Genomic DNA, 27,414 nt, shown 5'->3' with positions numbered 1-27,414 from the left:
GGCCTCAAGCAGATCTCACTGCTTGTCTGAGCCGTGTCTCATGTCATACTTGCCTTGATTAACCTTACTGGAGGCCTGGCGCGCTGTGGTACACACCTGTGATCCCAGCATTCCTCAGGTGGAATGGAGAGGACCTTCAGTTCAAGGTCATCCTCTGCTACACAAGTTCAAAGCCAACATGGCCTGCGTGAGACTATAAATAAAGACCTTAGGAAGGAAGAGGGTTGTAAGCACTTTGTAAATCAACAGCCCCATATAGGGATACAGTCTGGAGGAGTAAGGGTATGTGGGAAGCTTGTTTCCTGGACTACAGGACCCGGCTACTACAGCCATTCTTTACTATGGCTAAAGAAAGACCGACAAGAGAAGAAAGAGTGTGTGGTTTTTTGTTTGTTTGTTTTTTTTCTTCAGACAAGATTTTTCTGCGTGTAACCCTGGCTGTCGTGGAACTCAGTTCGCAGACAAGATTGGTCTGGAACTCACAGTGATCCACCTGCCTCTGCCTCCTGAGTGCTGGATGAATTTTAACAAAGAGATAAAGAATAAATAGACAAGAGAGGGGCAGGAATTGCTTTTGTTTGATTTTCGTTTGTCAGTACAGGGTTTCTCTGTGTAGCCTAGACTGTCCTGGGACACACTCTATAGACCAGGCCAGCCTAGAATTCAAAGATCTGCCTACTTCTGCTATCCGAGTGCTGGGATTAAAGGTGTGTGTCACCCATCCCCCCCCCTTCAACATTTACCTATCCTTAAAAACAAGCACATACTACTTTTGCAGAAGACTAGAGCTCAGCTCCCAGCGCCCACACTGAGTGGCTCACAACTCCCTGTAATACCTGCTTCAGAGGGTCAGATGCCCGGCAGTCAGAGTCAGGCACCTGCACCAATGGGCACATTCCCACATCCAAACACACACACACACACACACACACACACACACACACACACACACACCAAATTAACTGTAAGACGGGCACAGTGGGGCATCCTTTTGTCAGCATTTGGAAGGCAGAGGCATGCAGACCTCTGAGTTCAAGGCCAGTGTGTTCCGAAGCTCAACAGTGAAGTGTTGAACTGAACTAGCATGCCTAGGTTAACTCACGAGCACCGAGACTACCACGATAAGAAAGGTGATGAGAAGTTTCCATGAATGTCAGGTGTGGTGGCTGCGTTTGTAATTCTTGGACTCAGTTGTGTGAAAGAAGAATCAGGATTTACTTGGCTACCAGCTTGGGCTATTAAGACCTTGTCTTAAAAAAAAAATTATGTGAGTCAAAGCAAGGAGTCTAGATATCCCCATAGAAACCTGAATTCTGCCGTAGAGAAACAATGAAATGCTTCTGAGCCTCAGTTTCCCTCTTTGAATATCTGCATTCATGCCATCTTTCTTCCCTTTGAGAAAAGGTGAAGGCTTAAAACTACTTTTTGGGGTTGGGGATTTAGCTCAGTGGTAGAGCGCTTGCCTAGCAAGCGCAAGGCCCTGGGTTCGGTCCCCAGCTCCGGGGGGGGGGGGAAAAAAAAAAAAAAAAAAAAAAAAAAAAGAAAAGAAAAAAACTACTTTTTTTTTTTTTTGGCAGAATCTTATGTAGCCCAGGCTAGCCTCTTATTCACTGTCCCAAGAATAACCCTTCCCTCTAGAGTGCTGGGTTTACAGGTGTGTAATTTACAGTAGTTTACCGATGCTAGAGATGGAGCCCTGGTCTTTATTTATATGAGGCAAGCACTCTACTAAACTATATTCCCAGACCAACCAACAGTTCTTTCTTCTTTTTTTCCTCCTGTCTGTCTGTTGCTGTTGAAATAGGATCTCGTGTAGCTGAGGATGGCCTTGAACTCTTCAGCCTCCTACTTCTATGCCATCCCCCAAGATCTGGGATTATAGGCATGGACGCACACTGCCACAGCCACCTAGAACCCTTCTGTTTGAATAAAACTAATTAGAACCTATCTCCTTCCAAACCTATGAGTGACAGGAGATGCTGCCTTTAGATCCTGCTCTGGCTGGAAGACTCTTGCCCAGAAGCCACTTCTGAGTGCCAAGAAAGAAAAATGGCAGTTGGGAGCTTGTTTTTTTTTTTTTTTTTTTTTTTTTCCAGTCGCAGAATAGACCCTTTATATGTGTGTGGATTCTCTATAATGATGAAGTGATAGTATGGGACAGGTGGGAAAGGGTTGGAAATGGGGAAGAGTCTATGCCTGCTGGGATTGGTTCTCAGGTATACCTATGGGGTAGTCCTGTGGACATAGGTGTCCTGCCACTGTGGGGAAACATAGGTGAGCAAGTTCACCTTCAGGTCTACCTAAGTGTTTGTGTGAGGGACAGATAAAGACGGAGATGAGAAGGTGGCAATGCCTCTCCTGGGCTGAGGAGAGGCTCAGCAGGCAAAAGCCCTTGCTACTCAAGCATGAGGATCTGAGTTCAAATCTTCAGCAGTCACATGAGAAGCCGGGCATAGCCCTGTGTGCCTATAACCTCAGTGCTGTGGAGAAGAGACGGGAGAATTATTGGGGTTTGCTGAATGCCTACCAAGCTGTGCGTTCAATGAGAGACCCTGAGTAGGACACCCAGTGTGGCCCTCTCACTAACAAACACACAGGTGTTGCAACCGCTCAATGCATATGCACACATGCCACACACACACACACACACACACACACACACACACACATGTGTCCTACCACCAACAGCCTTCTTGGATGGTCTGCTTCTCCAATTTTCCCTTTTAAGAGAGGGAAAGACCGTATCAGAGGCTTGATTTCCAATACAGGAGCATGACAGATAGGATGGCTCAGTGGGTATAGGGCCTTACCAGCAAACCAGAGGGCTGGCACTATTCCATCCTGGGACCCACATTATTAGTGGAAGAGAAAACGGACTCCTCCAAGTTGACCTCCAGATGTATACACACACACACACACACACACACACACACACACACACACACACAGAGAGAGAGAGAGAGAGAGAGAGAGAGAGAGAGAGAGAGAGAGAGAGAGAGAGAGAGAGAGAGAGAGAGAGAGAGAGAGATCCAAATATTGCAGCAAAATCCGAGAAAAGATATTGGAGGGACGAAACACGATTGGGCAAAGCTGATAATTGTTACAAGTCCATGATGGCGCGCGTGGGCGTCCATTATCCTATTTCCTCTACTTTGGGGCATGTTTGAAAATTTTCATAACCGCTCATTTTTCAAAACAGAGTGGGGAGGGGGAGTTTCTCGTGAACTTACGGTGAAAACCAGAGACGCCGTGACAAATCACAGCCAGTGGGTCACTCTTACTAGGTATTTATAAACAGCCAGGTACCCAGACCATGTCCGGCACGTTCCTTGAGACTCTTTTGGAAAGCCTGCAGCCCAGTGGCACCAAAAGCCCACAAGTAAGGGAATCCCTGGCCTCCCGCAGGCTCCTCCTCGTTCTCTCCGCCCTCCATGCCCCTCCTTCCGAGGCAGAGTTGCCCTGAACCTGGCAGGTATAGGGTTAAAGCAGCCAGTTTGGGGCCGCAGCAGCAGCAGAAGCAGCAGCGGCGGCGGCAGCAGCAGCAACTGTAGGCTGCGGCTGCGGCTGCGGCTGCGGCTGTGGCAGGCCTGGCCCAGGCCAGCTGGGCAGAGAGCCTCAGGAGGAGGAGGAGGAGGGAGGAGGGAGGGGAGGAGGGAGGAGGAGGGGTGAGGAGGGGAGGAGGAAGAGGGGAAGGAGGAGGAGAGGAGCAGTGAGCAGGCCCGAGAAGGCAGGACTTCCTGGTGTGGGGGTTGTCAACAGCCCAGAAAGAGAGAGCCCGAGACCCAGACCGAGACGGAGCGGAGCGGAGCTGAGGAGCCGAGAGATACATCCAGTGGGGCCACGTGGGAGGAGCCTTGCGAGAGAGCGAGCCACTCAAGGGACTGGAGTCAGCGGGGGGCTGAGCCGCCCCCTCCCACGGCAACAGAGAAGACCCGTGGAGTGTTAACGGAGGCTGCGCCTGGGCTCCCCCGTGGAAGCGCTGGTTTCTTCTCGTCTCAACTGCAAACTTTCCACCGAGATGCCTCGCAGAGTGAGATGCGGACGCCAGAGAACACTGGGCAGCCCTTGACTGCTGCCTGCCGTGGCCTGCGCTAGGAGGCCTTAGGATTTAAAAAAAAAAAAAAAAAAAATAGGCATCTTTAGTCCCCAGGTCTTCTCTCCAGCTCTGCTCCGTGGCCGAGGCCCGAGAGGTAGGTAGTTTTCTCGGGCTGGGCGGGGCGCGCTTGGCTTGGCGGGCAGTGCCTAACCAGCGATGGGGGAGCTGGAATGGGGGTGGGGTGGGCTTGAGGCCCAGCAGAGGCCTCAGGGTGGCCCTTTCAGGGGAGGAGCCGGTTCACCCCTTTGCCCCTGGCCCTGGAGATACGTGTTGGGGACGACTTTGGATTTCAAGCATGAAATGTTCAACTTTGGGTCCCAGCTGCTTCTTCCTGTTCTGGGTGCTTTGAATTCTGTCCCCTCCGCTCCGGTCTGTCATTTCTACTTGTCTCTGGGTCTCTAGTGGCTTTCTTCTTCCTCCCCCCAGTCGGCTCCCCCGAGAGGAAGCCCCGGAGGTGGTTTGGCCCCTGCTTTTTCTTTTGCTCACGTACACACACTCGCTCACTTTCTGTCTCTTTCTTTTTCCAGTTTGCAAGCTCAGCTCTGGGGTTTCAGCAGCGACAGCAGCAGGAAAAACCTGCCTCTGCTCCCCCACCCCCCCACTCCTGCCACCTCCCCTCTCCAGTCACTAACCAGGCACCCCCAAGTTCCCACAAGGCCCTCCTGCCATGTCGGACCCAGACGTCCCCAGGGGCCCTGATGTCCCTGCCATGTGGCCCCCTTGTTCCAGAGGTGCCTGAGCCCCTCTTCAGGAGCCCAGCCCCTCCCCCACCCCAGCCCAGTCCGGAGCCCTAGGGACCATGAGTGGTGGTAAGAAGAAAAGTAGTTTTCAGATCACCAGCGTCACCACGGACTATGAGGGCCCAGGAAGCCCAGGGGCTTCGGACCCCCCTGCCCCTCCGGCTCCCGCTGGGCCCCCGCCCCGCCTCCCCAACGGGGAACCCAACCCTGATCCAGGGGGCAGGGGCACCCCCCGGAATGGCTCTCCGCCACCTGGAGCCCCTGCCTCCCGTTTCCGGGTGGTGAAGCTGCCCCAAGGTTTAGGAGAGCCTTATCGACGAGGTCGGTGGACGTGTGTGGATGTTTACGAGAGAGACCTGGAGCCCCCGAGCTTCGGTCGGCTTCTGGAGGGAATTCGAGGGGCCTCAGGAGGCACCGGAGGCAGATCATTGGATTCTAGGTTGGAGCTGGCTAGCTTGGGCATAAGCACCCCTATCCCTCAGCCAGGCCTGTCTCAGGGCCCCACCTCTTGGCTCCGCCCGCCCCCTACTTCTCCTGGACCACAGGCTCGATCCTTCACAGGGGGGCTGGGCCAGCTGGCAGGACCTGGCAAGGCTAAGGTGGAGACGCCCCCGCTGTCAGCCTCTCCACCCCAGCAGCGCCCCCCAGGGCCTGGGACTGGAGATAGTGCTCAAACCCTGCCCTCCCTGAGGGTAGAAGTGGAGTCTGGGGGGTTAGCAGCCGGAACCCCTCCGCTGTCACGGAGAAGAGATGGAGCAGTTCGGCTGAGGATGGAGTTAGTAGCTCCAGAGGAGACAGGGAAGGTAAGAGATGGGCTCATGGGGGGCGGGGCAAGACCTACTGTACTCAGTCGTCTGACCTATATCCTGGGCCTCCTCACCTCAACTTCCGTCTGCCCCCCCCCATCCCCTATATTGGCTGCCTATTGGGTAGAGCATAAAGTCCCCTTTTCCCGTTTTTTCAGTTTGAACTCTGAATCCTTTCTTTTTCTGTCCCAGGCTTTCATTACTCTGGGCACACTTACACCTTCCTTCCTCCTTCCTTCCTTTTCCCCTTCCCGTCGTTTTTTCTTTTCTCTCCTTCCTCTGTGGCCTTCACACTGTTGCCCTTGGCCCTGACTGTGTCCATAAAGCCTGTGGCCGATGTGGCCTGCCCACTTCAGCCTTTACCTTCTCTGGCTGCAGGTGATGAGGGTGGAGGCTCCAGCCTGGTGGCTGGCTAGGCCCTGGAGGGGAGGAGCTGGCAGGGGTTTGGGGCAGCCATAAAAGGTAGGCATTCCTCTGGGTCCTTATTCTAACCAACAGCTACCAGCCCAGCCCCATTTTCAGCCTTACTGCAAACCAGTTTCTCTGAGGAATTGGGGTAGGGGGTGGGGCATATCACCCTTGGTTGGTTTTAGTACCCTAGACCTGGCCTTCTGGAGTGTGGGATGGGGTGACCTCATCGACCATCGAGTGGGAGGTAGGGAAGCAGTTGGGAAGGAGTTAAATCCTCTACGCTTTCTGTTTCCTGTCTCCAAAAGAGGAAGCTACCCACAAGTCTGGGCTGGGGGCAGGATGCCTATGTGCCTGGTGTGTGTGTGTGTGTGTGTGTGTGTGAGTGTGTGTCAGTGTGTGTCTGTGTGTGTCTGTGTGTGTGTCAGTGTGTGTGTGTGTGTCAGTGTCTGTGTGTCTGTCTATGTGTGTGTGTCTGTGTCTGTGTGTGTGTCTGTGTGTGTGTGTGTGTGTGTGTGTGTGTGTGTGTGTGTGTGTGTGTGTGTGTGTGTGTGTGTGTGTGTGTGTGTGTGTGTGTGTCTGTGTGTGTGTGTGTGTGTGTGTGTGTGTCTGTGTGTGTCAGTGTGCATGTGTGTGTGTTTGTGTGTGTGTGTGTGTGTGTGTGTGTGTGAGTGTGTGTGTGTGTGTGTGTGTGTCTGTGTGTGTGTGTGTGTGTGTGTGTGTGTTTGTGTGTGTGTGTGTGTCAGTGTGTGTGTGTGTGTGTGTGTGTGTGTGTCAGTGTGTGTGTGTGTGTGTGTGTGTGTGTGTGTGTGTGTGTGTGTGTGTGTGTGTGTGTGTGTGTGTCAGTGTGTGTGTGTGTGTCAGTGTGTGTGTGTCAGTGTGTGTGTGTCTGTGTGTGTGTCAGTGTGTGTGTCTGTGTGTGTGTGTCAGTGTGTATGTGTGTGTGTGTGTGTGTGTGTCTGTGTGTGTGTGTGTGTGTCAGTGTGTGTGTGTGTGTGTGTGTGTGTGTGTCAGTGTGTGTGTGTGTGTCAGTGTGTGTGTGTGTGTGTGTGTGTCAGTGTGTGTGTGTGTGTGTGTGTTGAAGGTTGGGTACTTAGAGATTGGAGAGTTGGATGTTTCTGCTGTGGAGAAAATAACACCTTGGCTGCCACAGGGAAAGCAGGGAGTGAGGGAGAGGGTTCTGTCTCTTACTGGCCATGGGCTCAAACCACAGTGTAAAAATATCTTAAGCCTGAGCCCTGTTAGAACTGGTCAGGACCAGCTCTCCCACCCTCTCCTGGCCTTCAGCTCCCCATTTCATGGTCCAAATTTCCCATCTTTCTCGTGGTTTTTTTTTTTTTTTTTTTTTTAAACTCTTGTCTCCTGGATAAGCTATCGTTTCTTGTCCCCAACTCTCTCGGGGCAATGACTCTTTTGCTCTACTTTTTTTTTAAATTTATTCCTTTAATTTGTGTGTGTGAATGTGTTGCGGGCGCGTGCATGTCTTGGTGTGCATGTGGAGGTCAGAGGACAAATCCTTCCGCTGTGTGACTTCCACCATGTGGGATCAAACTCGGGCTGCCAAACTTGGCTGCAAGCCTCTCCACTCCCTCAGCCATCTCGATGGCCCTCTGCTCTCCTCAGGCACGGCCCAAGCCTATCTTGGGTTTGTAGACCCTGTCTCTTGCCCCACAGTGTCCCCAGCACCCCCCCTTCCTTCCTCCCAATCGGCCTCGATCATTTCCTGTGTGCCTGTAACTGTCACTATTTCCCTGCCTCCAGAGTTAGACTTTCTTCATTCAGCTTTATGGTCTGAAAAAGAGCTGAGGGAGGTTGACTGAGGACAGGAGGTGGTTGATACCTGTGCCCCCTTTGCAGAGCTCTGTCCCTCTAACCACTCTTGGCTTTCCTGAGGTAGGGGCCTCTCAGGGGCCCTTGTAGAGGCTTCTTGTCCAGTGCCTGTCACCTCCACCCTTTTACAGCTGCCCCCAGCATCTGCCTGTTGGGTTATGTAGGTCCACACCCAGTCTCCTCCCTCCCCTCCCATTCTCACAAAGCTCCACCTCCCCCAAAGGCAGAGTAGAGAATCTTTGAACGCCATCCCGGGTCCCCAGAAGTTGAGGCCACCATCAGGGTAGTGGGTGTGGAGAGGCGGTTTCTGAGGAGTCCTTCACTCTGCAGACAGCCACGGAACAAGCTCACCTTCAGCACGGGTGACACAATACATGCTTTAATTTCAAACCCTATTAGATGCCATGAAAAATGAAACTTCAGTGGACTAGTAAGCAGTGGGGAAGTGTCTCTATAGGGACATTTGAGTGACTTTAACAAGGGACACAACTGGGGGAAGGTAGAGGCAGGAGGATGGCAAGTTCAAGGCCAGCCTGGCCTACATAGCAAGATCTTGTCCCAGAAAAGAAGGTTGGGGAGGGAGGGGTCTGAGAATGTGTCTGGGTTAGTGCAGTGCTGGCCTAAGCATGTGCAGAGCCCTAAGTTTGAACCTTAGCAGCTCATACACTAGGTAGTGGTACTTGCTTATGACTCCTGGGAAATGGAGACGGGAAGGCCAGTAAGTAAGTAGTTCAAGGTCATCCTTAGCTACAGAGTCACTTTGAGGCCTGCCTGCTGTATAGGAGAACTTAGTTCAAAAAAGATACTAAGTTCAGTATCCTCTAACTGGGAGACCTGGCTAATTCTGTCCCTCCATCACACCTCTAGTTCCTGCCTGGTTTCTAGCAAGTCTGGAAGAGGGGAAGGTTAGAGCTGGGAAGAGAAGGGATCAGGGGAAAGGGAGAAATTGAAAGGTGGCACACCCCACACTCTCCCCTCTCTCTATCAACTGAGCCATGATCCCAGTCTCCACCCTACGTGATGGTCCCCACTCTTCTGCCTCCAGGTACCTCCCATCGACTCTCGCCCCAACTCCCCAGCCCTCTACTTCGATGCCAGCCTGGTTCACAAGTCTCCAGACCCATTCGGAGCCGCAGCAGCCCAGAGCCTCAGCCTGGCTCGGTCCATGTTGGCCATCAGCGGTCACCTGGACAGTGATGACGACAGGTAGGTGGGAGACGCGAGGGCGACACCCACTGTCACACCTGCACAGCTAGGGAGAAACAGAGACCTGGCAGGGGCATAATCACTGGGTGAAGCTTGTGTGGGACCCACTCCCTGTGGAGAAAGCTGGGTGGGATTCCTTGACTCAGGACTGTTAAGTCTAGAGCTTTTGAGTTAGAAGGGAGTCATTAGCTCTTGTGGATCTAGAGGTCATTTGCTTAGGAATCAAATCCATTGGCATGCATACTGGAGACGAGAATAGAAAATGGGGAGGGGAGATGGGGAGACAGCTGGGGCTGGGGCTCAGTGGCTTGAGTGCTTGCTTAGCATGCACAAGGCCTTGGGTTGAGTCTCCAGTGCTGCATAAACCCTCTCCGGGCCAGTGTGGACTCTCATACTATGTCAAAAACAAAACAAAACAAAACAAAATAGGACGAATAGGCAGTCGGTGCCTTCCCATCAGCATCTCCCAGCACCAAGGGGGAAAGGATGCTTTAAGGTCCTCCAGGATTGTGACATGTGACAGCCTTGGAATCTGCACAGACTACTTTAGGGCCCAGGAATTTTCAGTACCAAGAACGCATTGCCTGGAAGGTGTATGACCTGGAATTCTGAAGGTGGAAGTAGGCGGCTATTTTTTAAGTTCAAGGCCAACCTGGGCTATCTAGGAAGATCCTGTCTACAAAAAAAAAAAAAAAAAAAAAAAAAAAAAGTGGGAGGAGCTGACTGTGGTAGCTTCTGTAATCCTAGCCCTTGGGAGGCTGATTTAAGAGGGTCACCATGGGGGCTGGAGACGTGGTTAAGAGCACTGACTGCTCTTCCAGAGGTCCTGAGTTCAAATCCCAGCAACCACATGGTGGGTCACAACCATCTGTAATGGGATCTGATATCCTCTTCTAGGGTGCCTGAAGACAGCGACAGTGTACTTATATATAATAAATAAATGGAAAAAAAAAAAAAAAAAAAAGAGGGTCACCGTGGGTTTAAAACCTGCCTGGAGCTGGGTGTGGTGGCACAAACACTAATCCCAGCATTCAGGAGGCAGAGGCAGAGGCAGAGGAAGAGGCAGGTAGGTGGATCTCTGAATTTGAGGCCAGCCTGGTCTAGAATGAGTTCTAGGACGGCCATTGCTGGACCCTGTGGTGGGCAGTGGGTTAGGGGTGGGAGGACAAAGTAAACCAGCTTGGGAGAGCAGCTTGAGCTATAAGAGGAGACCCTGCCTCAGAACAGAGCAAAACAGTAACGAGTAGTGTATTGTGGGGCCTGGGGATGTTGCTTACAGAGCTGGTCCAGCATGCTTGAAGCCTGTGGTCCCAGCACTTGCACAAGCCAGATTGGTAGTACATGTTTTAGAATCTACCACTGGGGTCAAGATCGAGGTGGGAAGATCAAAAGTTTAGGGGCTAGCCTAGGCAATATGAAACCATCTTCAAAGGGGGGGGGTCAAGGAAAAGAGATGGAGGGAAGGAAGGAGAGAAAGAATTGATTTAAAGTTCTGTCCTCTGAGAGGATGTGGCCCACAGAGCTGGGAGGAACATGGAAACCAAGGCCTCCTGCAGCAATGCAGGGCTGCAGAGGGGTCCAGCACTGGACAGTTCTGCTGGCCTTGCCGGTGAATGTCAAATTTGGTGACATAGTAGGCAGACATTTTTGCTTTCGGTATTTATAGGCATATTGACCATGTCAGAGAGGTAGGCTTGGGGCAGAAGAGCTAGCAAGCCTCCACATTTATTGGAGGGAGAAGTAGGACTTCCTGTTGGAGGCCCTTCAGAGGAGGGACTTCCTGTTGGGAAGGACAAGGAGGCCTAACTGAGTGGGTGTCTCCAGGAGACCTACTGTAGATGCAAGTCTTTCCGTCTTACCTTCTCCTTTGTGGTACCATCCCCTTGGAATTAGACCCTGGCCCACAAAAGAAGCCAGGAGCACAGTGAGAGGGCGGAGACCCAGAAAGGAAAGGAGAAAGGGGTGGCTGGGAATAGAACTGCAGGGCAGGGGGCTAGTGCTGGGCAGGGCAGGGCAAGGCAGGGCAAGGCTAGGCTGGGTAGCTTCTGAACTGCCTTCCAGCTGGCTCTCGGGAATGTGTGAGGTGTGAGGTCAGCCAAGGCCAGAGAGTCGCCTGCTCTGATCTGATGCTATTCTCAGCGCGTCCCACCCCACCCACCCCCCCAATTTGGGAAGTTCCCTGGCAAAAAGGCTTCATGTACCTCCTCTGCCCCCTTGTCAGCCGGGCCTCCAGCTCTCTCTGTCACCAAGAGTTCTACCTGTTGAAGCCTCCATAGCACCGTTCTTTTGACCCTGTCCCCTCCTCCCTCTCTCTGTCCCACCCGCTCTGCACACCCTAGTCTGACCGGTTGCTCCTAGCCTTCAAGGCTCTGGGGCTCAGTGCCTCGCCCGGCTGGGCCAGCGGGTTTGGGCTGGGCCATCCTCTACCCCCTAGGAATGGGGTGGGTAGAGCCCACTTCACCTGTGCCTCCTGGAGCTAGAAGACACAAATTCCACATAACTCCCTTTTGAGAAGGAAAAAATGGGTTGTGGTAATAAGTACTAGGGTATTGAGTTGAGCTGGGGGTGCCTTACCTGTCCTTGGATCTGGGATGGGAAAATAGGATGCATGTGAATTCAGACTATATGCTCCTGGTTGGAAGATTTGTGATCCCGTACAGGTTGGGCGGGATGAAAAAGTGGGCGGATGTCTAGCTAGTGGTTCCCAAAGACTTGAGGGAGAAAAACCACATTATTTCATCTGTTTTCCTTTTGGGTCCAGTGCTGTCTACCGCTGAGCTATATAACAAAGCCCCACCCCTACCCACTTCCTCCTGTTGTTCTGAACTTGGAGGCAGGGTCTCACTGAGTTGCCCAGGCTAGTCTCGAACTTTCAATCCTCTTGCCCCAGTCTCCTGAGAGGCTGAGATGACAGGAGAGCCCCACCCCCTCGCCTTCTCCTGTAGCCTTCTTGGCATGCGTGTTTTCACGTGTTCGTGTTTGTGTGTGTGTGTGCACGGGCAGCTTTGGTTATTGTCCCTCAGGAGTTATCCCGCTTGTGTATGTGTGGTGCTGTCTCGCTGGTTGGGACCTGTTGAATCAGCCATTCTGGCTGGCAGGCTAGACCTGTGGATTTCCCTGTCTCTGCCACCCCGGACTTGAGATTATAAACATGTGCCACTACCCCTGGCTTTTTTGACTTGGGTTTTGGGGGTCAAATTCGGGTCCTCACACTTGTAGCACAAATATTTTACCTGCTGAGATATCTCCCAAGTTCCTGCTAACTTAATTTTTTTCATTTATTTGTGTATGTATATGTGTATAGATATGTATATATGTATATATATGTATAGTATATATATATGTGTGTGTGTGTGTGTGTGTATATATATATGCGCATGTGTGCCACTTTGCAGAGGTAGAGGTCAAAGGGCAGAGAGCAGGCTGTGAGCTTTTCTGCTTCTATCATGTAGGTCCTGGTGATCCAATTATGCTCTGTGGAGAGCCGCCTTTCTTAACCCACTGAGCCATCTGGATGACCCCTCCACACACTTACCTCATGGAACTGTAAAAGCAATCCCATGATTCCTCACTTTCCAGATGAGACTCAAAACAATGAGACTCAAAAGAAAAGGGGTGAGGTGTGTGTGTTGAGAACGTGTCCAAGGTCACTCAGCCTTGTCTGTGAACCTCGGGCTCAATCTCCTGCCACTCTCTCCCCGTTGGTGTGCGGGCCTCCCGAGAGAATAAGAGGTGGTTATGGTCCTTAGGGTGCCTTTTGCTAAGACAGAGGCAGGGACAGCTCAGTAACTGGGACGAGCAGCCAGCCTCTCCCCTTCCCTAGCCCAGCCCCTGCCCTGCGTACCCCCAAGACACTACAGAATCTGATCTGGGAGAGAGCATAGACAGGATTGCTCCATGCCACTTCTGTGGCCTCAGGCTCAGCCCCTGAGGGCTCCTAGAGCATATGTGGGCAGCTAAGCTGGCCTCCACGTCCAGCCCTTCACAGACAACTCGTGTCCTCCGTTCTCAGCCTTCAGAGAGGCCCTCCTGGATGGGAAAGTCTGTCCCTCAGGGCTGCTGTGTCCACTTAGGTTGTGCACTGAACAAACGCTGGGCTGACATTGCAGTCTTAGCCTGACCCGACTTGGAAGCCCTGGTGGTTTGCAGGCTGATGGGGAGACATGTCTCCGGCGAGGGGAGATCTCACGCCTCGTCCTCACGCCTGCAGACTTTCTTAGAGGCTCGAGGCACCTGCCCTTCCTGCCCCTAGCCTTACCCAAGAATCCCAGTGTAGCACATACCAGCCCCTCTCGCAGGGCTGATCAAAGGTGAGGCCTGGCTTGCCAGAGTCATCCTCCCTTCAAGTGTTAAGGCTCGAATGGCATAGGGGAAGTGCTTTGAAAAACTCCTGAGCTAGACAAACACAAGATAGCCATCAGCCAGCCAACAAATGTTGCCTGTTGTATTATTCCTTTATTTCTGGCAAGAGTAGAGGATTTAACTTGGCATGTCTGCCGGAGTGTCCGCCAAGCGGGGCTGACACCTCTATTCTGGTACGTCTGCCCATCCTTGGCTGCTCTATGCACTGGAAAGGGGGTATTGGATTTTGCCTACTCCCCTCCCAGGTACTGTGGATTGGAGTATCTTGAAAACAAATTTTACACTGCCTGGTTGCACCTTTTCTGTTCTGCCCCTCCGTCCCTCGCTCCTCTCTCTCTCTCTCTCTCTCTCTCTCTCTCTCTCTCTCTCTCTCTCTCTCCCCCTCTCTTTCTCGTGTGTGTGTGTGTGTGTGTGTGTGTGTGTGTGTGTGTGTGTGTGCTGACACATGTGTGTCCAGGGATAACTTGGCAGGCTTGTGGAGGTCAGAGGACAATTTGGGGAAATCCTTCCACACTGTAGGTTCTTGGAATGGAGCTCAGGTTGTCGAGTTTAGTGGCAAGAGTCTACCCACTGAGCCCTCTTGCCCTCTCCCCTCTAACCTCTCTGCTCCCCACCTCCATTCTTAAGCATCTCCCGTGTCCCCTGCCTTTGGAGCCCCCCCCCGCCCCGTGTCCTTAGTCACTGATATCCTGCTCTTTCTAGCCCGTTCACCTCCTTGGTGGTTCTACCTGTCAGCACCTCCTGCATCCAGAGCTTGGCCAGGGAATGGAAAATTCCCAGCTCCCTTTCTGATGGCCGGGCCTCATGCAAGGGTCACCTTGGACTGAGTATAGATTCCCCCTGTAGGAAAGCAGGTTGAAGTTGACAGCCAGTGGGGAGGGATTACAAAAGTGACAGCAATGTATGAGTGGAGCCAAGTGGCACCCTGACTGGGGGGGGAGGGGGTGGCGGCGAGGGGAGGGACGACACAGGGCTGGAGACCCTGGTGTCCCTGGGGAAAGCAGAAAGGACGCTTAGGTAACCGAAACAAAAGCCTGCCTCCTCTGGTCCGGCAGCCAAAGGGAAGACATTGCAGCCTGGGGCAGGCAAGGAGACCCTAGAAAAAGTCCTGAGTGACCAGAGGGGCTTGAGTAAGAAGCAGATTCACTAGCCTGGTGCCAGTCGGGAGACTGAGCCCTGGGGCATTTGAGCCAGGCGTGAGTTGCCCTCTGGTGGCCACTGCTCAAAACTGCAGCCAGGCCTGCCCCTTAACTGGCTCATTACCTGACTACTGATTTAAAGTCTCTGCCTCTCTGTCCAGTGTCCCATGTTCAGCCGCACCTTTTTTTTTTTTCTTCCTTTTCTTAAGCTCTGACTCACTGCAAGACCTCCATACCCAGGTCTCAGGTCCTGTACGTGGCTGCCTTTGATTTATAGGGTTCCTAATATGGTGGTGGGGTTCTGTTGCTATGGTAACCTTTCCTAATTCTCTCCTTCATTGAAGTGGGGGACCCTCTGTCCCACGTTTTGTTGGTTTTTTTTGTTTTTGTTTTTTTTTTTGTTTTTTTTTGAGCTGGGGACCGAACCCAGGGCCTTGTGCTTCCTAGGCAAGCGCTCTACCACTGAGCTAAATCCCCAAACCCTCTGTCCCACGTTTTAAGAGCCACCCAAGATACATATATTTCTACCCTGCCCCCTTTGTCTGTCCCCTTTCTCAAAGTTGAGGGAGACCATGGTTAATCCAGACAGGGCAGAAAGGGAGGCATAGGTTGGGGACATGCGTCCTAGGGTCTCACCTTCAAGCCCCTCCCCATGCCAGCCTTCTTGCCCCACAGCCCCTCCCCCAACCCTTACCAGCTGACTTCACCTCCCCTTCCCCTCCAGTCTGGGAGTGGTGCCAGGGTGAGAAGGGGACACTGGCACAGACCATGTGTGTCTGGGAATTCCCGCCCACTGTGGAGCCAAGGGAGGGGGTCCCCGTGTCCCCGAGGAGCCAATGGCAGCTGTGCCTTGCCCTGAGGGGGAGGGCAGGGTGTATATCTCTCAGAGCAGCAGTCTGTAGGTCCGGTCTCCTCTCTGCCTGCTTGGCATCCATCGCAGAACTCTACTGTGCCCAGGGGGGCTCTGAGCCCCCCAGGCATTCTGCCTGACACAGCCTTTTGGTTGGGAGTGGATACTGATGACCCTTACCTCAGGAATGTCCCAGCCAGGGGTCTCTGTGAAGTCCTTGGTATCATCTTATGAGACTCGAGTGGTAGGGATGGCACAAGGGGCACCCCGAAAAAGGGGCTGCGTGTCTTCCCCATGCTCCCCACGGGGGTCATCCCCAATCCGAGGGCCGTCGGGACCTCCTTCCCACCAGGGCCTGGGGGGGCCTGGGCACCGACCTTCATCCCGCTGTGGGGTGGACAAAAGCCTCCTACCTCTCATCGTCTACTGCCACAGGTACTTGGGTGGGGTGGGCATAGGCTGGGCTTTTAGAGCAGGGAGCACCAGAAGACTGTAGCAGAGTTGACTTGGGGTTCCTCCTCAACTTGTATCCCCACCCCCACTCCCATGTCTCTCCAGTGGTTCCGGAAGCCTGGTTGGCATTGACAACAAGATTGAACAAGCCATGGTAAGAAAGGATGCTTGGTCCCAGGAGGCCCCTTAGTGTCCCTAGCACCTCTCCCCTCCCATTACTTGGGAATGAAAACTATTCCAGTTAGTTACAGACGCCCTCTCTCTCTGCTTCTACTTCTCTACCTTTGGCTTCCCTCAACCTCTGCTCATCCCTGTCTGTGAGCCCTGTCCCTCATCCTTTGCCCGCTGCCCCGTTTCTCCTTTAACCTCCATCCCCCCTCCTTTGAGCAAAGGGGGATGGGTATCATTTTTTTTTTATTATTTTTTTTTTTCGGAGCTGGGGACCGAACCCAGGGCCTTGCGCTTGCTAGGCAAACGCTCTACCACTGAGCTAAATCCCCAATCCCAGGGGGTATGGGTATCATAACCACTTCCTTGAGGTGCCTGGGTTGGGAGAGGCAGTTGGAGGTGGCCTGAGGGGCCTGAAGGTTTGTTTGTCCCTGGGGTCCAGGACTTGGTGAAGTCCCACCTCATGTTTGCCGTGCGAGAGGAGGTGGAGGTGCTGAAGGAGCAGATCCGGGACCTGGCAGAGCGGAATGCTGCACTGGAGCAGGAAAATGGATTGCTGCGTGCCCTGGCCAGCCCGGAGCAGCTGGCCCAGCTGCCATCCTCGGGGCTCCCAAGGCTCGGGCCCTCTGCACCCAATGGGCCTTCCATCTGAGCCTTCTTTCCCTCACAATGTGCCTTTGGGGGCTGCCACTGGCCGCCGGGCCTTGTGCCAGCAGCCTGCCCCCTCTTCCTATGTAGCTTTAATGCCCACGCCCGACCCCAATGCCCAGGGATGGGAGTTGAAGGCTAAATATTGGCCTGTCCCTTCCCAGCTGGTCTCCCTAGAAGCCTCAGGCCTTGCCGGAAGAGAAAGAACCCAGGAGGGGATGTTTATCTGAAGCCCCTCATTCATGAAAGAACCCAGCCCCACCTCCTTCCCTGGGTATCAGTGTTCTGGGGAGCCCCTCAGCAGCAGATGGCTCAGAAAGATTTGGAGTTTCCCTGGCAGGCCCCCTCACCATCCCACCTTGTTCTCTTCAAGCGCCCCCTCTCCTCTGCCCAGGGAGGGGGTATGGACAGTATCTTCAACTTCTTGGATTCAGGTTGTTATTAAAATAATAATTATAATTAAAAAAAAATCTGAAGAAACTTGAATATGGAGGTTGGTGTGCTGTTGCCGTGTCCAGCTATATAGTTACCCTGTCCCCAACACACACTCTCATCACGCTCGCGTGGGTACACACACACAGCGATCCCAGTCACCCTGGAGAAGATACCAGAAAATGGCTTGGTAATGGTCTTGGTCCCTGGAAAGGCCTGGCAGGGTGACCTAAGGAAAGAGGTAGGGGGCGGTGTCTACCCACGTGCTGGTGGTTGGCGGTGTGAGGTGGGGAGATAACAATGGAGTCTTTGGTGAGTGTGAGGATCCACCCCCAGCTTCCCAGTGCGTCCCCTCTTGTGGGCTGGATCTGGGCGGCTGCTTGGAGGCAGGGCAGGGAACCCTGAATGGGCCCCTTGTCTTAAGGCTGGGTGTGGGCCAGGCTCTTTGGGCACATGGTGCCCTCGCCAGGCCTGGCAGGCTGCCTTGGCTTCTACCCCACCCCTTGCTGGATGAGGACTAGGCCCAGTGGGTGAGCAGGCTCCTCCCTGACAGCCTGGGCTTCTCTCCCAGACAGACAGAACCAGCCAAGAAGGGCCCCATCTAGTGGGGGGGAAGGCATCAGCAGTTAGAGCTTTGAGGGAGAATGTCTTGTCTCTGGGGATCAGAGAGGAACTCCTAGCAGCGTTTTAAGTCTTTGGTCCAACCAACCAGATTGGACCCTGTATCTTCTTTTGGGGTCAGGGTATGGTGATTTAAAACAGGGTGTCATGTAGCCCCAGCCTGGCTTCAAATTTACCATATAGTGGAGAATAGTCTTGAAGGCCTGGTCCTCCTATGTGCTGGGACTACAGGTGTTCATCTGCATGCTGGCCCCTGTTCTTTGTTGCTTGTGCGTGAGTGTTCACTATGTGTCATTGCCCACATGTGGAGACCAGAGGTGTCAGCCTTCATCTTTGACCTTCTTTGAGACAAGGCCTGTCCTTGCTGTGGATGCCCGGCTAGCTGTCCTAAACTTAGCCTCTCATTTCCTTTTAGAAGCAAGCGCTGGGATTGTAAGCATTTGTTACTGTGTCTGTAGGGTCTGACTCCCAGCTGAGGCTTGTACAGTCAGCGCATCTTACCCACTGCCTCATCACCCCAGTCCTTAGCTGTCTAGCTAGATGGTCTCATCTCACCCACAATGGCCTTCAACTGACTTTGATTGGTATCTGTGTACACATGTGTGTGAGTGTATGTACTCATGCACAGACAGACCAGAAACTATTTGGTGTCTTCTTCGATCGCTTCCCAGGTTTTGTTTTCTTTTTTAAGACACGGTTTCGGGGTTGGGGATTTAGCTCAGTGGTAGAGTGCTTGCCTAGCAAGTGCAAGGTCCTGGGTTCGGTCCTCAGCTCCGAAGGGGGGGGAAAAAAAAAAGACACGGTTTCTCTGTGTAGCCCTGGCTGTCCAGGAACTCTCTCTGTAGATCAGGCTGGTCTTGAACTCTTTTTTTTTTTCTTTTTTTCTTTTTTTCGGAGCTGGGGACCAAACCCAGGGCCTTGTGCTTGCTAGGCAAGCGCTCTACCACTGAGCTAAATCCCAACCCCTGATCTTGAACTCTTGATCCGTCTGCCTCTGAGAGCCTCGAGGCAGCCTCTGAGACAGGCTCTCAGTAGACCTGGTGTTAAGGGATTAAGCTAGACTGACTGGCCAGCAAGCCCCAGGGATCCTTTTGTCTCTGCTTCCCCACTAGAATTGCAGACATGTACCCTTGGAAGGTTGGGGGCAGGGTACTGAGGACCCAAACGCAAGTCCTCATGCTTGGGTAGTCAGTTCCTTACTGAAGGGGCCATCTTCCCTAACCCGCTGAGGCTAGCTTTTAACTTCTGATCCTCCTGCCTCATTGCCCAAGTGCTAGGATTCTGGGCGTATGTCTGGTTCAAACCCAGTTTATTTTATTTTTATTTTATGTGTATGGGTGTTTTGCCTGCATGCATGTCTGTACCATGTATCTGGCTGCATAGTATCCGTGGAGACCAGAAGAGGGAGCTGGATCCCCTAGAACAGGAGTTATAGACGGTTGTAAACTACCATGCGGGTGCTGGGCCTCTGGAAAAGCAGCAAGTGCCCTTAATGGCTGGGCCATCTCTCCAACCCCTTCAAATCCAGTTTTTACGGATCTTGTATTCATTCTCCAAACACTTACCTTGAAGTACCGTTGTAAAAGTCACCTAGCAAGATCCCCAGAGAATGCCTAAAATGTATCCGAGCTCTTGATCAACGTGAATTTCAGTATCCTGGTTCTTGGGCCAGAAGGGACAAGGCTGTCAATGATTGGCTCTGAGGGTCTAGGAAGGTCCTTGGGGGGTTGGGGCCAGACAGCTCTCACAATGATCTAGAACACTCCCTCACTCTAAGTTCTCATCCACTTGACTCCTCTCCCTGTCCCAGGGAGGGGAGGAAGGGCCTGTCATGAGTCATTGGGGGGCACGCCCCTTTTGGATTTCTTATTTCTTCCTTCGATACCGTGCTTGAAACTCCTCAGTACCCGCAAGTCCTCTCTGGTGGTGGCCATTGGCCCATAGCCTTTCCCACCTACACCTCAAATGCTCACTTTGTACCATACTTTGGACTTGTGTCAAGAGAGATAGCTGTGTGGTCATGAGGTTCTTGAGATGGATTAGGCAAATTTGGCGAAAGGTCCCCAATTGGGTGAGTTTTACGGACACAACATGCCCATGAATTGGGAGTTCTGGTTCTTTTCATGTGGGCTGTAGTGACCCTTAACCACTTTGTTCCTCTTTTTTTTTTTTTTTTTTTTTTTTTTTGGCCCCTTGTCGCTCAACAAAATAGGACAGGAGGGGAGGCTTTAAGATGAGTAGGGAGGGACTTGAGAAGGATCAGGAAGGTCACGTCATTGTCTTTACTGCAGGGTCTCCTCTCTCTCCCCTGAGTTTTGTTTCTATTCCTATTATGAATAGAGGAATGTGCATGTCACAACACAGACAGCTTTTGGGAATTGATTTTCTCCTTTCATCACCAGAGCCAAGGACCTACCTCAGATTGTCAGGCCAACCTGGCAGGAGCAGTCACCACTGAGCCACCCAGCCCACCCCGTGTCTTATTTCTTAGGTCCTGTTCTGGAAACACCTAGCCAAGCCAGGCCTGTCTGATCAGCGTGAGAAGCATCTGTTGAAGGGACCGGAGAAGACTTCCAAGGACTTTGACACTGTAAAGTTGGCCAACGCCCAAAAAGAGGACATGGTCTCAGACCTGGATGTGTGCCCAGGGGTGCTGGGCTCAATCAAGGAAAGATCTCCTTTGCATGATCGAGAGAGCCGTTCCAGTCGTGACAGCCGTTCCCTGATGACCGTAGTCAATTCAGTTTCTACGTTCATGTTCTCGGTGCTGCAGTCTGGCTGGCGATTGTGTAGGTGGAAGGTACGTACCGTTTGATCGCTGACCCTGAGACTCATTCCTCCTCTGTCCCTGCTCCATCGCCGGTTTTTTGTTTTGTTTTTGAGACAGGGTCTTGTGTAGAATTGCCTGGAACTTGCTGTGTAGCTGAGGATAACTGCAATTGATTCCTACCTAAATTTACTTCTGATTCTTTTTTAAAAGGCTATTTAAACGCTGGGCAGTTAGTAACACACACCTTGATCCCAGAATCAGGAGGCAGAGGCAGGTGGATCTCTTTGAGTTTGAGGCAAGCCCGGTCTACAGAGTGAATTTCAGGACAGCCAAGGCTACAAGGAGAAACCTTATCTCAGAAAAAAAAAAGTTATTATGTATATATGTGTTTCTGCTTGTCTATATGTGCACCACATATGTGCAGTTGTCCAAAGGAGGCCATAAAGATTGTCAGAAACCCTGGAACGTGGAGTTTCAGGTGGGCGTTGGCCACCTGATTGCAGGTCCTGGGTCCTCTGCAAGAATAGCAGTGTTTTTACCTGCTAAGCCATCTCTCCCGCCCCAAGGTTTTTATTCTGTTTATTTATTTTAGTTTTTTTTGGGGGGGGGTTGTTTGTTTGTGACAGGTTCCCAACCTGTATTCTGGCTGGCATGGGACTCTATAGAAACCAGGTTGCCCTCAAACGGAACCTCTTACCTCTACCTCCCAAGCGTTGGGACTAAAAGTGTGCATCACTATGCCCGAATGCCCGATTTCTTTCCTTTTCCACTTTCTTTTTAAGACTCTCCCTCTCCTCATATGTGTATGAGTTTGCCTGTGCTGCAACGTGCGTGTGAAAAACCAGAGGACAACCTTGGGTGTCAGTCTTTTTCCTTGTTTTATTACATTTTTATGCATGTGTGTGTGCTACATGCGTGCACATGCCATGTGTATGCAGCTGCCCGTGAAGCCAGAAGAGGGTGCCAGATCCCAGCATGGATGCTGGGAGCCGAACTCCCGCCCTCTTCAAGAACAGCAAGGTTCGGGGTTGGGGATTTAGCTCAGTGGTAGAGCGCTTGCCTAGCAAGCGCAAGGCCCTGGGTTCGGTCCCCAGCTCCGAAAAAAAGAAAAGAAAAAGAAAAAAGGAACAGCAAGGTTCTAACCACTGAGCCACCTTTTCGTCCCCTCCACGGGGTGTCTTGCTTGTCCCTCACTGCTGCAGATGACTGTCCTGACCATTTCTGGGGATTCTCCTGCCTCCTCCCATTCCACTGTAGGACTGCTAGGGTTACCGTATGCAGCTTGTTCGTGTGTTTTTGTTGAAACGGGATCTGTGTGTAGTCCTGGCTGTCCTGGAAACCACTCTGTATAGATCTGCTTGCCTCTGCCTCCCGAGTGCTGGAATTAAAAGCATGCGTCACCACTGCCCAGCTTGGTATCCAGCTTTCATCCTAGGTCTTGGGGATCTGAATGTAGGCTTGCACTACAAACACTTTAGCAACTGAGCCATCTTTCCTGGCCTTGAACTCTCCTAATCTTCCTGTTCCCCTCTCCTCGGTGTTGGGATTACGAGCAAATATTCCCCAGGTCTTCATGTATGCTAGGTGCGTGCTCTACAGACCGAGCTCCGTGTCCAGCTCCTTCCATCCTGTTAGTTCTTTGTAGCACCTCTTTTATTGTCAAGTACCGTAGTGGTGAGCGGTGTTTACCCAGACCAGGGAGGCTGCAGACAGAGGAACAAACAGGCCACGTTGGTTTTATACCCAAATGGAGTAACGTTGCAGGTCGAGAGGACGTGGATACCAAAGGAGGGGATCCTATGGAGAACTGGGCATGGAGTAGCAAATATGCTTCCATAGATGAAGAGAGGGGAAACTGAGGCCTGACGGAGTTTGACTGGCTTGGTGAAAATTAAGGGGAAAAGGAAGAAGTGCGTATGTGCATGCGTGTGCGTGCGGGTGTGTGTGTGTGTGTGTGTGTGTGTGTGTGTGTGTGTGTGTGTGTGTGTGTGGTGAGGGTGTAGGGAGAGGCCGGATAGAGGGGTGGAGTGGAGCTGGGGGAGTGGTCTATGTTACGGGAGAGCTAAGGATCTATTTGAATTGGTTCTGCACATAAATGAATGGCAGGGTAAAGGGCCAGGTGGTAGAATTTGATTTTAAGAACAAGCGCCTTGGAGATGTTTAATCAGATGATCTTTATATATTCATTTAAAAAAAAATTTTTTTAGACAAGGTCCCCTGCAGGTCAGTGTCGAACTTCCTGTGTATTTATTGTAACCTTGAATTCCTGGCCCTCGGGGTGCCACCCCCCAACACCAAATCCTGGGATTACAGGTGTATACCACCACGCCCAGTTTAGATGTTAGTGGGGATGAAACCTCTGGCTTTTTTTTTTTTTTTTTCCCTCCCGGAGCTGAGGACCGAACCCAGGGCCTTGCACTTGCTAGGCAAGCGCTCTACCACTGAGCTAAATCCCCAACCCCCACCTCCGGCTTTTTTTTTTTTTTTTTTTTTTTTGCCAGCTACAGAAGTATGCTGCCCACTGCTAGTTTCTCTATACCACTGTTCTCTATACCACTGTTCTCTATACCACTGTTAGGATAATATATAGAAACTCAGGGCATGTTAAGTGGTTTGGTGGCCGCCAGATGCTGTGTGGGGAGGTTATAATTGTCGTCCGACATGAACTAGGGCTGTAGTTCAATGGCAATGTGCTTGCCTAGCATGTCGGAGGTCTCAGATTTAATCCCTGGTACTGCTAGGGGTAGTGAGAGACAAGGCAGCAAAGGGGATGAAACCAATTGATTTGAGACTACCTTCGCAATAGATGGAGAACCTTAGTAACTCCATTAGTAACTCTTGTGATGGTCTTGATTGGTAGTTAAATGCCCAATTCTGCATATGTGATAAGGTCTTATAGAATTAAGCACGTATACACGCACACACACACAACATACACAGGAATAAAAGTCAAACTAGGGATACCTGCAGGTGGTAGAGTTGGCTCAGCCGTTAAGAGCACGGCCAGCTCTTGGAGAGGACCCGGGGTTCAATTCCCAGCGTGCCCATTGCTGCTCACAACCATCTAATACTCCAGTTCCAGCCCTCTTGTGATCTCAGGCGTTGCATGGTGTGTGGTGCACATGTACATTTACAGGCAAACACACACAGTTTTCCCCCCTTAGGGCAAGCACACTTTTCTTGCGGAGGATCCTTTGGTCCTCTTTCCCAGCACCCACCTAGGACCATCAGTAACTCGAGTGAATTCACTGCCCTCTTGTGGTCTTTGTGGGCACTGCACTCAAATGTACGTTTCCCCACACAGAGATGCACACACGCACGTAATTAAAAATGCCAACAGCACAAACCTTTTTGTTTGTTGTTTTCAAGACAGGGTTTCGCTGCGTAGCTGTTTCTGGAATTCACCATGTAGACTAGGCTTGCCTCAGAATCACAGAGAACGTGCCTCTGCCTCCTGAGAGATGGGATTCAAGGTGTCTGCCACTATGCCTGGCTACTCTCCTCTATTCTGTGGGTATTTTCCTTAACTATTCTCTGCTTTTGTTGTTGTTGTTGTTGTTGTTGTTGTTGTTAAACACAGGATCATACCATGACCCTGGCTGACCTGGAACTCTCTATGTAGACCAAAATGGCTTCAAACTTAGAGATTTGCCTCCTCGTTCCCAAGTGCTGGGACTCTGTACTAACACACAGAGCTTTTGAGACAGTATCTCTGCTGAACCCGGACCTTGCCATTTCCCACAGAAGGGCTGGCCAGAGCACCCCCTGGTGCTCCACTTGGTTTGTTGTGTGGTGCTGGGAATCAGCTCTAGGTCCTGATGTTTGATCTGACCCACTAAGCTATTTCCTTTGCTTCTGAGTCTCGTAAATTATTCTTACTGAAAGAAAATAGGTTGCTTAGTTGTGGTGGCACACGTCTTTAATCCCAGCACTTGGGAGACAAGAGGCACAGGGACTCTCTGTGAGTTCAAAGCTAGCCAGGACTACACAGTGAGTCCCAGGACAGCCAGGCCTATGCAGTGAAGCCCTGCCTTGAAAAACCAACCAAACGACGCCTCCCCCCACCCCAACAAACAAACAAACAAACAAACAAAAAAGATAAAGAAAAGAAGCATGGCGAGGTGGCTCACACCTGTAATTCCAGCATTCGGGAAGTGGAGGTGGGAGGAGTCTCTAAGTTTGGGGCTAGCCTGGATTCACAGCATGAGACTTTCTTTCAAAAAAACCAAAGCAGTGGGGTTGGGGATTTGGGTCAGTGGTAGAGCGCTTGCCTAGCAAGCACAAGGCCCTGGGTTCGATCCCCAGCTCCGAAAAAAAAAAAAAAAAAAAAAAAAAAAAAAAAAAAAAACCAAAGCAGAAAGGAAGACAAATGGGTGAAGTAAGAGAGGGACGGGAAAACAAAGGAGAGAGAGGAAGGAGGAAATAAAAGAGAAAATGAGGCTGAATTGATGATGTTCATGCCTAAAATGTCAGCACTCAGAGGCCAAGGCAGGAGGACTATGAATTCAAAGCCAGCTTGGCTGTGCAAGACTGTCAGCAGCTAACACAGGCTGGATAGAGAGCTCAGTTTTTGCCTAGCATGAGACTCTGGGTTCCACCCCCAGCCTGGTCATGGCAGAGGTTGAGGCAGGAGGATCAGGAATTCAAGGCCACCTTTGGCCACATAGCAATTTTCAAGTCCGGACTGAGTTACGTGAGTTACCACTTCTAAATGAAGAGAAGAAAGGGAAGGAGTGAGGGAGAGAGGAAGAAGGAAGAAAGAAAACAAAAGAAACATGGGGGCAAACATAAAGGCAGAAAGGACCATCACCTAATGCAAGCCGAGAGGACTTCCTGGAGGAGGTGATGCCTCTGCTAATTTGATGGAGGTAAAAGGAGTCTAACCCTTTGCCGTTTATTTGCTGGTCCATCTCTCCTCCCTTGACACCCCCATATTTCTTTCTTTTACAGTCTTCTATGAGTACTGGCAAAGTTTCCTCCCATACGAGGACCGGGTCAGCCTTGGGGACGCCAGAGGCTGAGATGCTGCGGGAAGTGTACTTGGTGCTCTGGGTCATTCGCAAACAACTAAGAGAGCTGGCTCGCAGGCAAGAGAGGCGCAGACGGCGCCGTATACGGTCTCACGCCTCCCACACTTCCCGTCACTCCGAATCAGTGCAGGGCCTCAAACATGATGCCCGAAGTCCCCTCTAGGCAGGGGAGCCCCAGATCCTTTGAAAGTCTCCACCTCACTCTTACGGAAGGTTGACAGGAAGGGTTCAGTGGCCGTCAGGCCAGAACTGTTGGTGAGGAGACCATGGTGTCATATCTCACTGGGACCCCAAGACCAGGCCTGGGGTTGAACACGCTCCCCTTCTCTGTGTTTATTCAAAAATTTTTTTAAAAAATAAATTATCTAAATTTTGAGAAATAAATACCGGATGTTTCTGAGAAGATGTAGTCTGTGCTCGTGACTGAGAGGCAGAAAGGGGACTCGGGGGGTTGTGGTGTATGTGGAGAAAGAAACACCCACATACCACATGTGTGTGTGGGGCTTTACAGCCATGCACGAAAGCAATCCCTAGGTGTCGCATGATAGGTTAGAAGTGGGCCAGTCCTGTCCTTACATCTCCACACCCTCCTAGGAGATGAATTGCCTTTGGCTGCTCTGGCTAGCCAGTAACCATAGCAACGGCATCATGCCCACTGGCTGCAGCCCTGACTTTTCTCTGAGCAATTCCACGAGATGGGGTGGTCTAGGGACTCATCCAAGGCCCTCCAGTTAAGGATGTCTCTGTGCGTGTGCGTGTGTGTGTGCGCGCGCGTGCCATAGTGGTCACGTGACTGGGTGACAACTTGGCAGGAATCGGTTCTCTCTACCGATCCTCTACCGAACCATGTAAATCACAGGGGTTGAATTCAGGACACCAGGCTTAGTAGCTTTTATCTGGAAGGACACCATGCAGCCCGGGCTGGACTCAAACTCAATCTGCAGATTGAGGATGATCTTAGACTACTGGTCCTTCTGCCTCAGTCTCTTATATGCCGTGATGGCAAGAGTGTGACGTCATACCAGCCTCGGACGCTGTGATTCTGAGGATGCCCACTTGGGACTGCAGGAGATTCATCTGCTGGGGAAGAAATTTGGTTCCATTGCCCGGACCCTGTTGAGAGCCTTAGAATACGATGCTTCCCAGGGTTGTCTGAAAGCCACATGAGCTCTGACAAAGGCTAGGGAAGACGGAGGGTGTCGGGGTGTCAGGGTGGGCTGAGGAGGGTAAGCGGGAGCTGTGACTCATTAGCTGAGAGGGGGAAGAATCCTATGACGTAATTGGGAGGGAGGCTGTGTATGCACGAGGCAACAAGAGAGGGCACCCTGGGCTTGCAATCCTGTCCCGCCCTCCCTCTCCGCCTGCCCTCTCGTACACAGAGGTAGCTCCCCAAGGAAACACAAATAGAAACTTACAGAAATGTGAGGGTTTTCAGGGCTTGGGGTTGGCAGCAATGTTTGAAGCTAGGGAAACTTAAAGGTGTCAGCATGTTCCTTGGGCGGGAGAGAAGAGGAGAGAAAGGAGGAAGGTAAGGGTGGGGATTCGGGGGAAGGAGAGGAGATAGGAAGGGCTGGCAGCTGTTTTGCACGATGATCCTGGAAGTCAGAGACTGGGGCTTTGGCTCAGATGTTAGGGAGGCCTTACCTAGAACGCACAAAGCCTTGGGTTCAATCCCCAGCACTGCACGAACTAGGCAAAGTAGTACATTCCTGTAACCCCAGCACTAGGGAGGCAGAGGTGGGAAGATCAGAAGTTCGAGGCCATCGTCAGCTGCCTGAGGACCTGAGTTTGAATCAGCAGAACCCGTTGTAAAATGACAGGCTGGGCAGCACATACACCAGCCAGACAGTCAGTC

At 51.8% G+C, this 27,414-nt stretch overlaps 1 protein-coding gene across 2 annotated transcripts; it reads left to right on the top strand.

The window, feature by feature from the left end:
• Positions 1-4,353: 4,353 nt before the first annotated feature.
• Positions 4,354-25,959, top strand: Tsc22d4 (TSC22 domain family member 4). Of its 2 annotated transcripts, XM_032886595.1 has the most exons (5): positions 4,354-5,639; positions 8,926-9,086; positions 15,996-16,044; positions 20,251-20,559; positions 25,480-25,959. In XM_032886595.1, exons 1-5 carry the CDS (start codon positions 4,896-4,898, stop codon positions 25,720-25,722), a joined length of 1,506 nt encoding a protein of 501 aa, XP_032742486.1. In that variant the 5' UTR covers positions 4,354-4,895; the 3' UTR covers positions 25,723-25,959. The 2 variants fall into 2 exon arrangements, with proteins under 2 accessions (XP_032742486.1, XP_032742485.1); XM_032886594.1 differs by lacking the exons at positions 20,251-20,559; positions 25,480-25,959 and adding an exon at positions 16,501-17,192 and having other exon boundaries at positions 4,600-5,639.
• The last annotated feature ends 1,455 nt before the right edge of the window (positions 25,960-27,414 follow it).

This window comes from Rattus rattus, chromosome 16, assembly GCF_011064425.1.
Source record: "Rattus rattus isolate New Zealand chromosome 16, Rrattus_CSIRO_v1, whole genome shotgun sequence".
In the NCBI taxonomy this organism is placed as follows: Eukaryota; Metazoa; Chordata; class Mammalia; order Rodentia; family Muridae; genus Rattus; species Rattus rattus.
The sequence above is the reverse complement of the archived record's forward strand: the minus strand, read 5'-3'. Positions and strand labels throughout refer to the sequence as shown.

What these genes read in the sequence shown, in the direction of transcription:
- Tsc22d4 (XM_032886595.1), top strand. Translation starts at nt 4,896, where the DNA reads ATGAGTGGTGGTAAGAAGAAAAGTAGTTTTCAGATCACCAGCGTCACC. An exon ending in CTCCAGAGGAGACAGGGAAG is followed by an intron (nt 5,640 to 8,925) that starts GTAAGAGATGGG and finishes TTCTGCCTCCAG; the next exon opens with GTACCTCCCATCGACTCTCG. An exon ending in GGCGATTGTGTAGGTGGAAG is followed by an intron (nt 20,560 to 25,479) that starts GTACGTACCGTT and finishes TTTCTTTTACAG; the next exon opens with TCTTCTATGAGTACTGGCAA.